The sequence below is a fragment of the Zingiber officinale genome, chromosome 5B, assembly GCF_018446385.1.
Source record: "Zingiber officinale cultivar Zhangliang chromosome 5B, Zo_v1.1, whole genome shotgun sequence".
In the NCBI taxonomy this organism is placed as follows: domain Eukaryota; kingdom Viridiplantae; phylum Streptophyta; class Magnoliopsida; order Zingiberales; family Zingiberaceae; genus Zingiber; species Zingiber officinale.
In genome coordinates, this window is record NC_055995.1 from 128,404,386 (window position 1) to 128,416,665 (window position 12,280).

Genomic DNA, 12,280 nt, shown 5'->3' on the forward strand with positions numbered 1-12,280 from the left:
AAGAATGACTGTAGGTTTTTGGGATAAGTTCTTCCAAGGCATTTGACTGCTCAGGATAGGAGAGGTGATGAAAAAAATGCTAACATGAAGCACTGAGGGTTGATCTAGGAATTTTAGTGCGAGTTAAGACAAGCAGCAAGAAGAAGTTGAAGAGATTCTAAATCCAAACCTTTATCTTTATTCCGATGCCTGAAGAACTAGCAATAGCCGATGGTTCGGGGAACATTATGGTTTCCAGGTTCGAACCAATGTTCATAGTGTTGGTGCAGGGAGCAACAGATGATCGAACCTAAGTTTTGATTATGTCAAAAGGTCCAAAGTTAAGTTATCTTATGATCTAACAAGTGTAATTGAGATTGCAGGAAAAGTCCCAAGTGTTCTTAGGCAAAAGTCCTAGCTGCAGTTAGGCAGGTGGAAAACCCTAGGGGGTGGTAACCCTAGGTCCTAGGAGACGGTAACCCTAGGTGATGAAAAATCCTAAGCTGCGGTTAGGCAGGTGGAAAACCCTAGGGGGTGGTAACCCTAAGTGGAAAGTCATGGCGGGGTCATGGCGGGTCGAGCGCTTTGGGCGAAATCCTAGAGTCGGGGACTCTAGGTGAAAATCCTGGTGGTCGCAGACCAGGTGAAAGTCTAGACTGTTCGTGGAGCGGACATTCAACATGAAGACCTGAAGTCTCGGGCGCTGAGCAAAAGTCCAATTGGTCTGGAAGACTGGGTAACTTCTCCTAAGAGGAGTAGGTCAAGACGCGTTCCCCATTGAGAGAACAATAGGCGTCAGTTCGACCTAGGGTTTCCGAAGGAAATCTGAAAGTCAAAACCGGACAGTCGGAAGGCTGTCAAAAGTTATATATTGCTTTACTTGCTACGTGTCTAACTCTGTTTTGCAGGGAAACTAACATTTTGCAGGTTGGAGTTTCGGCCTTGATCAGTCGACCGAACCAGGGATCGGTCGACCGAACCTCCAATCGGCAAGATCAGATTTCCAACGGATGGATCGGGTTAGACTAGGGGATCAGTCGAACGAACCTAGGGTTCAGTCGACCGAACCAAGATAAGAAGCGACTTGATCGAGCCGGGTCAATCGGGTCAAAGATCATCGACGGATCAGTCGACCAAACGACAGGATCGATCGACCGAACGAGGACTTATCCGAGCAGCAGAACCAGGACAAGAAGCCGGGCCGATTCAGGCAGGATCGGTCAACCGATCCGGGGATCAGTCCACCGATCAGAGTCCAGTCAAACCTTATCCCGAGATTAGTAGATCTGGATCAGGTCTAAGGTAGCTATAAAAGGGGGGTCGACCAGTAGTTACGAGCAACACTTTTCTGAGATAAAAAACGAACAACTGCGTGCACTCTGGAAACGTCTAAACGTTGCTCCAACGACAATCAAGCCAGAAGATTGATTTCACCAAGTCATCGGTAACAAGTTGTATTTCAGATTTGTAAAGCTTTATACTTGTATTGTTCTTTTGTAAAGCTTTTCGAACTGATAGTGAATTGTCCAACGAAAACGATCAACGATCATGGGTCTTGGAGTAGGAGTCGCCAAAAGCTCCGAACCAAGTAATCAAAAGTGTTAGCGATTGTTCTTGTGTTTCTCTCTATCTTCCATTGCGTTATTATGTGTTTTCCAAAACAAGTGAAAAAACCACAAACACGTTATCAATTCTACACATAGCTCCTTAAGAATAAAAAATAGAAATCTCCTACAATTGGTTTATGAATCAGCTGATATATCGGGCGTCAATGCCTAGAAGAATAGAGAACATGATTAAAGGAAGGAGGTGAAGCTATAGAAAAGGGGAGGAGAGGCTACTCCAGCACATCAAACATGCAGCCTCTAGACTCTAGAGAACTTGAAAGAGAAAAACTCTAACCCTAAGATTTGATCTACTCTAATCAAGTGCAGAGCTATATATATATATATATATATAAAGTCCTCTAATACCCAATGACTATATCTATGAACCATAACTATAAATCTTAATAGCTTAAAGGGATGTAAACTTACATATTTGCCACATGATCGCATACATTATGTCAATATAACTAATTCCACCTTTTTAAATATATACAATATGCATCATGCAGCAGTCCAACTACACAAAGTACTTTTCTTGATATCTTGATAATAGTTTGCTTGTGCAATATAAGTGCCCATCTTGAGCCTATACCAATCAAGAGCGACTAGGTATTCCATTTGGAATCTCAATAACCTCCAGCATCCACTATATAGCAAGTATGCTCCCAACATAAACAGCTAGAATACATGAATTGCTGGAAATATCATAAAAAGATGCATGTTAAACTAAATAATATCAGACGCTACAAGAAGGTTCAGAACCAAGAAATGACATCTTCCTTCTAGGGTACTCCGTTCTGTATCAATCAGAATAAGGTTTTAACTTGGAAACTAATAGAAATTTCAACGCGTTAAGACTTAACATGCCTCCATATTATCGAAAAATCTAAGATCCCCCGTTCTCAAGTTCTCAAGATCATTAGTTCCAAATCTCAAAAAGAAATACGTAAAACCCTAGCCACGGAGCCCAAATCGAAGCGAAACGATAGGAAAAAGGAATACAATACCCAAGATCTGGTCTGGTAAAACAAGCCGAACCATACCTAGAAACACGCGATCGATTCAGTAGCCGGCGACGATCGAGACGAAGAAGGTGATCGGCGATGGGAGGAAATGAGAAATTCGGTGGATTAATTTATTTACTACGGCATTTCAGCTATTTTTCACATCCAAGGTTCGTGTAGTCACACGTGTGCGTAAGGAATATTATTTAAATTTTATTTTGTCATCAAGAAATATATTTTTGTATTTACTTATTCATATAAACTCCTCTCATTCTCTCAATAGGAATTGGGCGGTAAATGAATCGAATGCTCATTAATATTGGTAAAAATTATTTATATTTATTTAACATATAAAATCAATTAATTTGAATAAATTTAAATAATTCATTAAATTAAATCAATAAATTTAAAAATATATGTATTTAGTTAATTAATATTTTAAATAATATTCATGAATATTATTCATGAACAATATCTATAAATAATATTAATCAATAAAAATTTTATTAATATGTTAAATAAAAAAAATAAAAAAAATTGTATTAACAAATTCAATAACTAGGTAAACAAGTTTAAAATATAAAAATTTCAAACAATTAAATAAACTTAAGAACTCATAATATTTAAACGAATTAAATTCAAGTCAAACTTGAACCAAGCTCAAATTTATAAAAAAATAAATTAGATCACATTTGAACTATTATTTTAATAGTTTAATTTATTTAGACTCAACTTATTTTAACTCGATTAATATATTTAAACATCATAAAACTTAGCTAATATCTAAATATAAAATTTTGAAGATGAGTTAAATTGTATTAAATTTATTTCCCACAGTTAAAAGATTATTTCCCCAACTCAAATTTATAATCACAAGATCATATCATATTGCACCTTACTTTCTTCTCCAATAATATTTTTTTATATTAAAAATATTATTATTTTAGTGTTTCCTACCTATTTTAACATATAACTGTTATAATATATATAGCTATTATAACCTATTAAAATAATAGAAATTACTACTCTAGCTGTCATATAGATTCCATATAGGTTGAATTAATTTATTTTAACATATGTTAGTAATAATTTCGTACATGCTGCAATAAGAGTATTTTTAAAATGAGATATGTTGGCACATTATTATTTTAAAAAAAAAAACTCTTTTACAATTATGATAATTCAGAAGATCTATTCAAATTTTGCCTAATAAAAAACTGGAAAAAATAAAAAGAGCATCTATCATTTGACAAATTATAATCCCTTTTTCAATTAAAGTCAAATAGACATTTTATTTAAAGTAAACTATTCAAAATACCCCTTGATTTATCATTTGATAAATTATCATCCTTTTTCAATTAAGGTCAAATAGACATTATATTTAAAGTAAATTATTCAAAAAAAAGCTTCTATAACATATAACAGTTAATTATTAACTTCTACAATAATATTATTATTTTATGTTATTTTACTTATTGAAGAGTGATAATCGAGTTAAAATAATATTTTAATGAGTAAAATAAATTAAAAGAATTTAATGTAAAGCAACTAATTGTTAACTTTTACAACATATCATATTATGTTGGATTTTTTTTTTTACTTATTGGAGTAATAATCTAATTAAAATAATATTTAAATGAATAAATTAAACTAAAATGACTCTATGATCCTATTACATTTCAAATGAAAATCATTTGATCATGATCGATGATTAGAAATTAATAGGTAACTACATTGTATATAATGTGTAGTAGTTGGTTGTTACTTGTACAATAATATCATTATCTTATATTAATTTTATTTATTGAAGCGAATAGTTAAAATAACATTTCGATAAGTAAAACAAATTAAAAAAATTTCATGACACCATTACATTTTAAATGAACATCTGATAGTGATTAACGGTGTAAAAATTAATATATAATTGCTACAGGTAACAACTGGTTGTTAACTTCTATATCTTATAGTAATTACTCGATAATTTCTACATGAGATCCTCTGGTCCATTTTTAGCGGACCGAATCTTGGTCCATTATAGTGATTGGAGGAATTCATCCCCACCAATTAAACAAGTGGAGATCATTGAATCCCTCCAATCACTGTCCCTAGTCCAGAGATGTACCAAGATAGACAGGACTAGAGAATCCCATCTGAACTGCTACAACAACATTAGATCAAGATTATTTTCAGGATAAAATTAAACTGAATCAAGTCTCGGGGGGTGATTACCATCAAATTATACTGTATTTTCAAGACAAGCTCGACTGAATTTGATCTTCTTATACTCATCTAAGCAAAAGTTCCAAATTAAAATCGAAAAAAAAAATCAGATTTAATTGACAAAATAACAATCTCAAAGAGAGTGCAAGAGTGAACTAATTAAAATGACGGAGGTGATGGCCTAGGAGAGGATGGATGTCCCAAGTAAAAACTCCTCGTTCAACACTGCGAGACACGGCAAACTATGGACTATATGGATCCAAAGAAATAATTTTACCTTTAAAGATCAAGGTTGGCAAAATCCAAAAAAACTCAAACATGGCTGAACATGTGCACCAGCTGATCTAGCAGATTGAAGGGTAGGAGACAAGCAGCTCTTGAGCAACGAATTCATTACACAAGGGCGACAGAAGGCCTTCAACATCATAGGCAGAGGGCTAAAGTCTGAAGCCCCAGCATGCTGTGTAAAGTAGTGCACATTGGCCAATCTTATCTGCCTCGGATCAGAAGGTAAAGCCTTCTTTCTCTCTACTATCCAATTATATCCATATGATCAGAGTAGAAGGTTCTCCTACCTCATACTTTAGTTTTCAACAAAAGAAAGGAAAGGAAAAAACCAAACTCACTTTTAAAAGTAGATCGGATCAGGACTCACAGCAATAATTTTTCATCATACATGTGTTCTACAATATTTTTCTTAATTGAAGAGTGATTAAAGATGAAAGTAGCACTCACCACCCAGTGGTACAATCAATACATCTTGAGATTCTGGAATTGGAAGAAATCTACCAAATGACTTAGTATGGTCTAAATCTACGCCCACGTCCACTCTCATTGTTCTTAGCTCCACTTGAGGTGCCACCATATTTCCCCCCATGCTGCTGTCTAGGCACAGACGCTCCAGGCTGTTGCCTGAGAGATATTTGAAGAATGCATTTGGGATTTAACAATCTTATTGACTAAACAAAACAAAAATAATAATAATAAAATAAATTCTTTGTTAGCAATGCAGTGGGCAAATGAATGATAGGCGAAGCCATTTCAGGAGAACATTTATCTGCTAAAAGAATCATTTGCTCACTTACAATACATATCCAAGTCGTCCATCGGGTAAGAACATTGGCACCATTGCCATGCCAGCAGGAACCTGTCCCCTTCCATATGCCATAGGCTGAAATATAATTGAAAAGAGATGTGCATAATCCAATGAACAGAAATATGAGGATCAAAAGACAAGGCACATGATGTGGTAATACAATGGGTCTTTCCACATTTTCCTTAGAAATAGAAGCATGTTGTATTCTTTACCTGCCCAAACCCTGAAGCTAGAGAACCATAAGCACCTCCCAGCACACCATACCCCATCTGAGATGGATAATTTGACAATAAAGCAGCTTGTTGAGCACTTGATCCTGCTTCAACTTTTTTATCTGCTGGAGGCTTTGCTAATGAACAGTTAAGAACATCACCTATCGCCGATACAAGAACGGTTATTTTGATTGGATAGGAAGCTATAGACTAGATAAACAAAAAATGGCATTGTTCTAATTCAAAGTCACACAAAATATAGATTCAAATGTGCACAATATAAAGAAAATGGCATAAAGAATCACCATCAATTTCATATTTCTCTGTGCTCTTGAGTGCCTTCATAGCCATGGAGCGCTCTTTAAAATGCACAAAACCATACCTCTTCTCATGTCCAGATTTTGCTGGAGGCAGAACGACCTTTGTTATTTCACCATGCTGTTCGAATAACTTTTTCAACTGCTCTTCTGTCACATCTTTGGGTAAGTTTTTCACATAAATAGACTTTACCTGAAAAAGTTACATGCAAAAAAAACAAAGAATGTAACAGAGAATATAAATGGGGAAGAAAATCTAAGCAGAAACAGTTATAACCTGAGTACTAGAAGGGGAATCCCCATTCCTAGGATCAGCCCAGCTTACTGTTGGGATATTTGAATCAAATTTGAAATTTTCTGATGACATAATTTTTCTGGAATACTCAGCACATGCATGATTATAATACTCAATGAATGCATAACCTCGGTTACGGGGAATATTTTGTGGATCCTGAGAAAATGTAGAAAATAATGAAAAACTAAGTGCATTAATCCAAAAAAGCAGAAGATAACAAATGTAATACAAAACATTGAAATTTAAAGATTTATCACCAAGCAATACGTGGGAATCTCAAACAGTAGCATAAAATATATAGAAATAAAGTTCTTATGCATAGACCTTGATCAAATTCACTTTATTAACTCCAGGACCAATTGTGGTCACAACTCTTTTCAGATCATCCTCCATCCAGTTTCGAGGAATATTACCAACATACAACCGATGCTTAGCTTGAGACATTGAACATTTCACCTTTTTCCCCTGAAATAGGTTACAACAAATTGAGTAAAAGATGGGAAATAATGTGTCAAAGTAACTGTGAGAATAAGCTAGGCAAACAAAATCCTGGTATGGATTTTAAACTGCACTCTTTATCTTTGTTCCTTTTGATCAGATTCAACAAGCAAAGGTACCAACACACATTATGTTATGGACAGCACAAAAGAATTTTCTTTTTTTTTACAATAGAAAATATTTTCAGCAAATTTCAACACGTTCTGCAAGTTCCAGCTAACAAGAAAGCTGTTGTATGATTTGAATATTTACAGAAAGGTATGAAAAAAATTAAACAAAAAAGAAGAAGAAGAGAACAGTATGAAATTGTATATAGGACAAGGACCAAATCTTGAATGAGATATTTATACTGAATCCAGCAGTAATCAACATGAGTATGACAACAGATGATATTTCCTTTTTGCAAACTTCTTATCCACAGAAATTCAGTGGGATAAAAGTAATAATATAAAAAGGCATTTACCTTAAAATCAGTGTTATTTAGTTCTTCAATAGCTTTAGTAGCCAACTCTTTTGTTTTATAAGTAACAAAAGCATAGCCTTTATTCTCCAATGAATCCCTGCCTTTCATCATCCTAACCTGCAATTTTCCATATATTATATAAAAGGGAATTGTAGAAACAACAGAATGGGACATGAACGGGAAAAAAACAACTTACCTCAGTCACCTCTCCAACAGACTCACAAAAGCTTCTCAATTCAACTTCTGAAGCATCATACGGTATAGATCCAACATAAATTTCTGATCCATGTGGAGGAAGTGCAAGGAGCTCTGCTTGCTCCTTGCTTTGATGGTTTTCAGTGCTGCTGTATTTATCACCGGTGTTGCTTCCATTGACAGGTACAGTCTCTTCTTCTTCCTCTTCGAGCTCCTCGACCTCCTCTATGACTTCCTCTTCCTCTTCTACCTCCTCTTCTACTTCTTCATACTCGATCTCATATTCCATCTCATTGGGATCATCAGGGACAAGTTCTTCAGGTTCAACTGCCTTTTCTGTCTTAGTTGATTTAGCAGCTGCAGTTGTTGATCTTGTCCTTGGCATCTTAGATATCTAGAAGAAGCTTGCAAGGTAACTGTGGATGAAAGACAGAAGCCAAATGCATTTGCACGGGGAATCAAAGAGAGAATGTAGTAAGGAAAACAGAAAGGCCAACAGGAGAGGCAGACTGAGAATCTCAATTCAGTAAGAGCCATGGTACTCAAGGAATTTCAAAGTGAAAGTACACACACGTGGATGATTATAATATTAGTAGATAGAAAGAGAAAGTGTCTCAAATGATAGCCAAGAAGGTAATGTTCAGAAGGTACAACATAAACAAATGTGCATATAAGATATATAGCAGAAGTTCAATATAACCTTTCTGGTCATGTCATAATTCTCGTTCCCAATTCATAGGATTTAGAAGGGCAGAGAAAGGGAGCGAAAAAGTAGCAAATAATCATGCAAGACTAGTTAGAGAATAGGTGCTGCAACCATGTTTCCTCATAGCTTATAAGCACAACACCTGATATGAATCCAACAATAGTACTTTAACTTGGTTTATATTGCAGGATTACTAAAGAGAAACTTAGAAAAAGTGATAAAAATCAGACGTATTAACTTCTATAAAGTTTTTAAACCTTCTAATATTGAGTTCAAATTGCATACAAGTAATCCATGAATATAAATCAAAGCTTAAAATCATTACAAACAAAAAATGTCCCCAGAATTACAAGCATTAAACAAGACTAGAGGATCAAGAGAGGAAGAATGATTGTCAGATGTTGTTAATATACAAAACTTGACAAGCTTACCACAACCATTAGTTCATTAGCGCAGTGAGTCAATTTTCTCAATGAACCAAGTTATTATGACTAGTATCATAGTGAATTTAGTGCAAAAGGTGAGTATCCCATGAAGAGCATATATAAAATAGAACTATGAGATTAACAAAGCTCATTGTACTGAGACACCAATCGTTTAGGCCTCTCATACTAATATACAAGTAGAAACGAACCTAGGTTATCAGCTTTGAGAATTGATCATGGGAAGAGTAAGTTAATTGATTGAATTTGATTGTCTTACAAGTTGCTACTACTGAAGTGAACTTAAGCACTCCTTGTTATGAGATCCAAGCATACACTTACAAGGAGTGTCCCAGTAATAGAAAGGTACGCGAGCAAACACTAAAATCGACTGCTTTCTCCACCCAACCCTGGAATAGCAAACCTGACATTAGCTGCTCTCTTGATCTCAACCTTGCCTAAACGCGCCCATGGCCCATAAAACTCTATATTTTCAAACCCAAAGCATCGAAAATAACAAACATGGGGGCCAAGACAGAGACACTACATATGCTAACAAAAATCTCAAGAAAATGTAAAGATCAACATTGTCCCTGCCCTAATCTAAAACAGAAACCCTAAAAACATAAGATCCGAGCTCTTTCTTCGCGACAAGCATGACGACAAGAATCACGATCCACAAGAGCATACGACTTCGCAAGGACAGATTTTTTATGTGTTGGAAGGCAAAAACACCCAAGTTACCAGGAACTGAGGTCAACAAAGGGGGAAAAAACCGACATGTTTGAAGAAAGAGAAGCCGAGACGACATGAACAAAGATCCGAAAGGCCACAGGAACGAAACCAATAGCTCACCAGAGAAGCAATCCGTCGCGGGGATCCGCCGAATCAGAGGAAACAAGGCGCTGTGGGAGATTGGAAACTCTCGCGGAAGGTAAACAAAAAAAGGGGGAAATTTTTCTCCTCTAAAGCTACGATTTGCCACGTATATCGCCGTTTATGCGGACGCTACATATCGGAGGAACATGCGGTCGCAAGTTCCCTGTACCTACCTTTCCGCCAAAAGCCAAAAAGGTGCCTTATTTTTTATTTTTTATTTTTTTTTCAAACAACCCCTTCTTCAAATCTATTATTATATGTCACCGACCCAGACCTTGTCCACAACCACTGAAATCAATCGTATCCCATTAAAGTGATCTTCAATTAAATTCAATAAATATAATTCAACTAAGAAATTTTCATCATAATCAGTTCTTCCTTCTAAAAACACCTTCCCTATCATACTACCTATCTCTAGACATAAACTTGCACAATTCTGAACAGCCTTCGTCTTCTTCTATTCATAGGTATATTACAGGGATGAATTCTGCGAATAACTGGAGGTAAATATTTGCTGGCCAGGAGAGAGCAGTGCCCTCGGATCGTACCTCATTTTTCTCTCCACAAACAGACTCCATTTTGCTCCGAAATGCTTCATCCAATCTGATGTGCCTGTGTAATGAGGCAAGTACTGCTTGTAGTTTATGCCGGCTTGGTCGCAGAAGTCTAATATCTCCTTGTTTTGCTGCTCCAAGTCCTTCCGATCATCATCGCCGGAGCCCGATCGTAAAATCCCGACCGAGTAGAACACTTGTTCATCAGGAATCACAGCTGAAGTCCTCTGGTTCCACTTGTCTCTGTTCGTGGCATAAATTAGGATCCGGCCAACAGAGTTGTTGTTGCTGCTGCTGTGCTTGAGGATGCTCTTGAAAACCCCTTGATCAAAGTCTACAATCCTCGACCTGGGCACCAAAATGTTGAGCCATGGATGGGGGACATCCCACAAACCCCTTGACTGGAGCTTCACCTCTCCTTCTCTCACTCTGTTAAGGAAGCTCGCGTAGGCGACGTCAGTCTTGAAATGGAATCCTGGTTCAAACCTCAAGTCTCCAAGCAACAGTTGAATTGCCTCGTCGATGGAGTTTGCTGTTGCGTGGTCATAATATTTGGCTACTTCTAAGCAGTAAACTGCACCATGCTCTTCCGATAGCTCTTTGATCCTCTTAATGTCTTCTTCCAGATAAAAGGAAGATCTCCAGTTGTTTGTAAGACTGTTTGCCATTATAACAGAGCCTTCCACATAATTAAGCCCCTCAATTACTGATATTAATCTCTCCTGATCATGACTGAAGGCTTTGAAATCTGTGTAAATGAGTCGAACCCACCTCACCTGCACAAAACTCGTATTTGTTTAAATTAATGATTAGTGATGATCTCGGACAGCAATCATTTGTTCTTTAAAAAAAGAAAAGATTAATTAATTGGGTTACCATTTGTGGGGCGGGCTCGAGGGCAATGCGAGCTCTAGTGATGATGCCGAACTGGCCAAGACCGCCGAGAACTGCAAAGAACAGGTCTGCCTCCTGCTGCTCCGAGCACGTCACTATCTCTCCCTTTCCGGTGACGACGTCGAGCTCATGCACGTTGGAGATCTGCGGGCCGTGGAGGAAGGACTGGCCGCTAATGCCGGCGTTCGACATCGTGCCGCCGACGGTGAGGTACAAGTAGTCGGTCCACGACCGCGGCGCCAGCCCATGCTTCAGCGTCTCCGCGAGCACGTCCGCCCACAGCTGCTCTCCTCCCGCGTCCACGTAGCACTCGACCGGACACGTTACCTTTATCCGGTCCCTTCCCTTCCTCAGCGCCGCCATCTCCACGACCACGCCGCCGCCCGCGAGGGCCTGGCCGCGGACGGAGTGGCCGCGACCGCGCGCGGCGATGTGGAACGGCCGGGCCGCGGCGTGCGAGAACTTGACCAACTCGGCGACGTCGCGCTCCGACGCGGGGTGCATGACGGCGGCTGGTGCTGCTCGAACTATCATGCCGAAGTCACCCGACGCCCGGTCTAGCTCCGCCGGGTCAAAACTAATCACGGAACTGTCGGCGAAGCGGAGGGAATCGAGCCGCTCCGGGAGCGACGGAACCGGCTTGTGGTGGCCGACGATCGAGAGCAGGCTCCCGACCAAGAACACGACCACTACGAGCAGAGAGTAGGAGGAGGAAGAAACAGAGCACAGCATTGCCATGTCGCTGCCTGAAGACGACTACTGCAGAGACGAGGAGGAGGATATTTAAAGGGAGAGAAAACGTGGGGAGAGATCTCCAAGAATCTCAGCCACTGGAATAAATAAACCATGGCAGCCGACCAGGGATTTGATTGGAGTAGGAAGAAATTAGGAAGCATGCAGTGAAGGAGAAGCAATTTTCTGGAAAAAGATAAATCACAG

The 12,280-nt window shown here is 38.2% G+C and overlaps 2 protein-coding genes across 5 annotated transcripts; both read right to left on the reverse strand.

Moving 5' to 3' along the window:
* Positions 1–5,414: 5,414 nt before the first annotated feature.
* On the reverse strand, positions 5,415–9,999 carry LOC121985949 (heterogeneous nuclear ribonucleoprotein Q-like). 4 transcript variants are annotated; one of them, XM_042539689.1, is made up of 10 exons: positions 9,870–9,999; positions 8,587–8,734; positions 7,888–8,280; positions 7,692–7,808; positions 7,055–7,195; positions 6,713–6,886; positions 6,424–6,628; positions 6,119–6,279; positions 5,896–5,981; positions 5,415–5,722 (listed from the first exon to the last, which is right to left on the reverse strand). In XM_042539689.1, exons 2-10 carry the CDS (start codon positions 8,596–8,598, stop codon positions 5,608–5,610), a joined length of 1,404 nt encoding a protein of 467 aa, XP_042395623.1. In that variant the 5' UTR covers positions 8,599–8,734; positions 9,870–9,999; the 3' UTR covers positions 5,415–5,607. The 4 variants fall into 4 exon arrangements, with proteins under 4 accessions (XP_042395623.1, XP_042395625.1, XP_042395626.1 ...); XM_042539691.1 differs by having other exon boundaries at positions 7,888–8,302; XM_042539692.1 differs by lacking the exon at positions 8,587–8,734.
* A 273-nt stretch (positions 10,000–10,272) lies between these two features.
* LOC121985948 (cytokinin dehydrogenase 7-like) lies at positions 10,273–12,079 on the reverse strand. Its single transcript, XM_042539688.1, has 2 exons — positions 11,324–12,079; positions 10,273–11,223 (listed from the first exon to the last, which is right to left on the reverse strand). The coding sequence occupies exons 1-2, from the start codon at positions 12,077–12,079 to the stop codon at positions 10,366–10,368; spliced, it is 1,614 nt and encodes a 537-aa protein (XP_042395622.1). The 3' UTR covers positions 10,273–10,365.
* Between the last annotated feature and the right edge of the window lie 201 nt (positions 12,080–12,280).